At 57.6% G+C, this 2,500-nt stretch overlaps 1 protein-coding gene across 1 annotated transcript in view; it reads left to right on the forward strand.

Annotated features, from left to right (window-relative positions):
• LOC144954710 (polypyrimidine tract-binding protein 1-like) overlaps positions 1-2,500 on the forward strand; it is a 50,955-nt gene that overhangs the window by 14,972 nt on the left and 33,483 nt on the right. The window contains 1 exon segment of the mRNA XM_078885148.1: positions 1,455-1,527. Coding sequence (XP_078741274.1) covers positions 1,455-1,527 — 73 coding nt within the window.

Here is a 2,500-nt window from a genome sequence, read left to right on the forward strand (position 1 = left end):
TACACACTCACATACACACTCACATACACACTCACATACACACTCACATACACACTCACATACACACTCACATACACACTCACATACACACTCACATACACACTCACATACACACTCACATACACACTCACATACACACTCACATACACACTCACATACACACTCACATACACACTCACATACACACTCACATACACACTCACATACACACTCACATACACACTCACATACACACTCACATACACACTCACATACACACTCACATACACACTCACATACACACTCACATACACACTCACATACACACTCACATACACACTCACATACACACACAGAGACACACTCACATACACACTCACATACACACTCACATACACACTCACATACAACAACAACCGCCATTCGCCACTAAGTGGCGGTGACGTCACCACGACGCTTGTGCCAGGCCATGTGCACCCTGAGGCCACGTGAAGTGTCGAACTCACACACACTCACACACTCACTCACACACACTCACTCGCACACATACACACTCACTCACACACACACTCACGCACACTCACTCACACACACACACATACACACTTACACACTCACACACTCACATACACCCACCCATACACCCACCCATACACACTCACACACACTGTACACACACGCACACTAAACACACTGCAAACACACACACTCACACACATACACACTCACACACATACACACACACTCGCATACACCCACCCATACACACTCACACACACTGTACACACACGCACACTAAACACACTGCAAACACACACACTCACACACATACACACTCACACACATACACACTCACACACTCACATACACCCACCCATACACACACACACACTGTACACACACGCACACTAAACACACACACGCACCTACACACTGCAAACACACAGACAAAGACCCCCCATATAGCCTTAACAGATCGTAGTGGCAACACCTCCCCTCCCCCGTGTCACCTACCCCCCCTCGTGTCACCCCCCCCCCGTGTCTCCACCCTACCCCCCCCACGTGTCTCCCTGTGTCTCCACCCTCACGTGTCTCCCCCCCCCCCGTGTCTCCCCGTGTCTCCCCCCCCCGTGTCTCCACCCTCACGTGTCTCCACCCCACGTGTCTCCCTGTGTCTCCACCCCCACGTGTCTCCCTGTGTCTCCACCCCCACGTGTCTCTCCGTGTCTCCACCCTCATGTGTCTCTCCGTGTCTCCACCCCCACGTGTCTCCACCCCTACGTGTTTCTCCGTGTCTCCACCCCTACGTGTTTCTCCGTGTCTCCACCCCCACGTGTCTCTCCGTGTCTCCACCCCCACGTGTCTCTCCTTGTCTCCATGTGTCTCCACGTGTCTCTCCGTGTCTCCATGTATCTCTACGTGTCTCCACGTGTCTCCACGTCTCTCCACGTGTCTCCGTGTGTCTCCACCCCCAGAGAGGATCGGAGGAGCTTCACTCTGCGGGGTTTTCTAACGGACCTTCCGCCATGAACTCCGGGTCAACGACCGGTACCCACTCGCTCACCACTCACTCACCCACTCACTTGCTCACCCACTCACCCACTCACTCACCCACTCACCACTCACTCACCCACTCACTCACCCACTCACTTGCTCACCCACTCACCCACTCACTCACCCACTCACCACTCACTCACCCACTCGCTCGCCCCGCTCGCTCCCCCGCTCGCTCACTCGCTCACCCACTCACCCACTCACTCACTCACCCACTCACCTACCCACTCACTCACTCACCCACTCACTCAATCACTCACTCACCCACCCGCTCACCTACCCACTCGCTCACCCACTCGCTCATCCACTCACCCACTCTCTCACTTGCCTGCTCTCTCACCTGCTCGCTCGCTCACTTTCCCGCTCCCTCGCTTGCTCGCTCGCCCGCTCACTCACCTGCTTGCTCGCTCACCCGCTCGCTCACCCGCTCGCTCACCTACTCGCTCACCCGCTCGCTCACCCGCTCGCTCACACCGCTCGCTCACCTGCTCGCTCACCCGCTCGCTCACTCACCTGCTCGCTCACTTTCCCGCTCCCTCGCTTGCTCGCTCGCCCGCTCACTCACCTGCTCGCTCACCCGCTCGCTCGACCGCTCACTCACCTGCTCGCTCGCACACCCGCTCGCTCACTCGCTCGCCCGCTCACTCACCTGCTCGCTCGCTCACCCGCTCACTCGCTCGCCCGCTCACTCACCTGCTCGCTCGCTCACACCGCTCGCTCACCCACTCACTCACCTGCTCGCTCGCCCGCTCGCTCGCTCAACCGCTCGCCCGCTCACTCACCTGCTCGCTCGCTCACCCGCTCGCTCACTCGCTCGCCCGCTCACTCACCTGCTCGCTCACTTTCCCGCTTGCTCACCCACCCACTCACTCACACACACTCACACACCAACACCCACTCACCCACCCACTCACCCACCCACTCACTCACACACTCACTCACACACACTCACACACCAACACCCACT

Source organism: Lampetra fluviatilis, unplaced genomic scaffold (assembly GCF_964198595.1).
Source record: "Lampetra fluviatilis unplaced genomic scaffold, kcLamFluv1.1 SCAFFOLD_647, whole genome shotgun sequence".
Classification (NCBI taxonomy): domain Eukaryota; kingdom Metazoa; phylum Chordata; class Hyperoartia; order Petromyzontiformes; family Petromyzontidae; genus Lampetra; species Lampetra fluviatilis.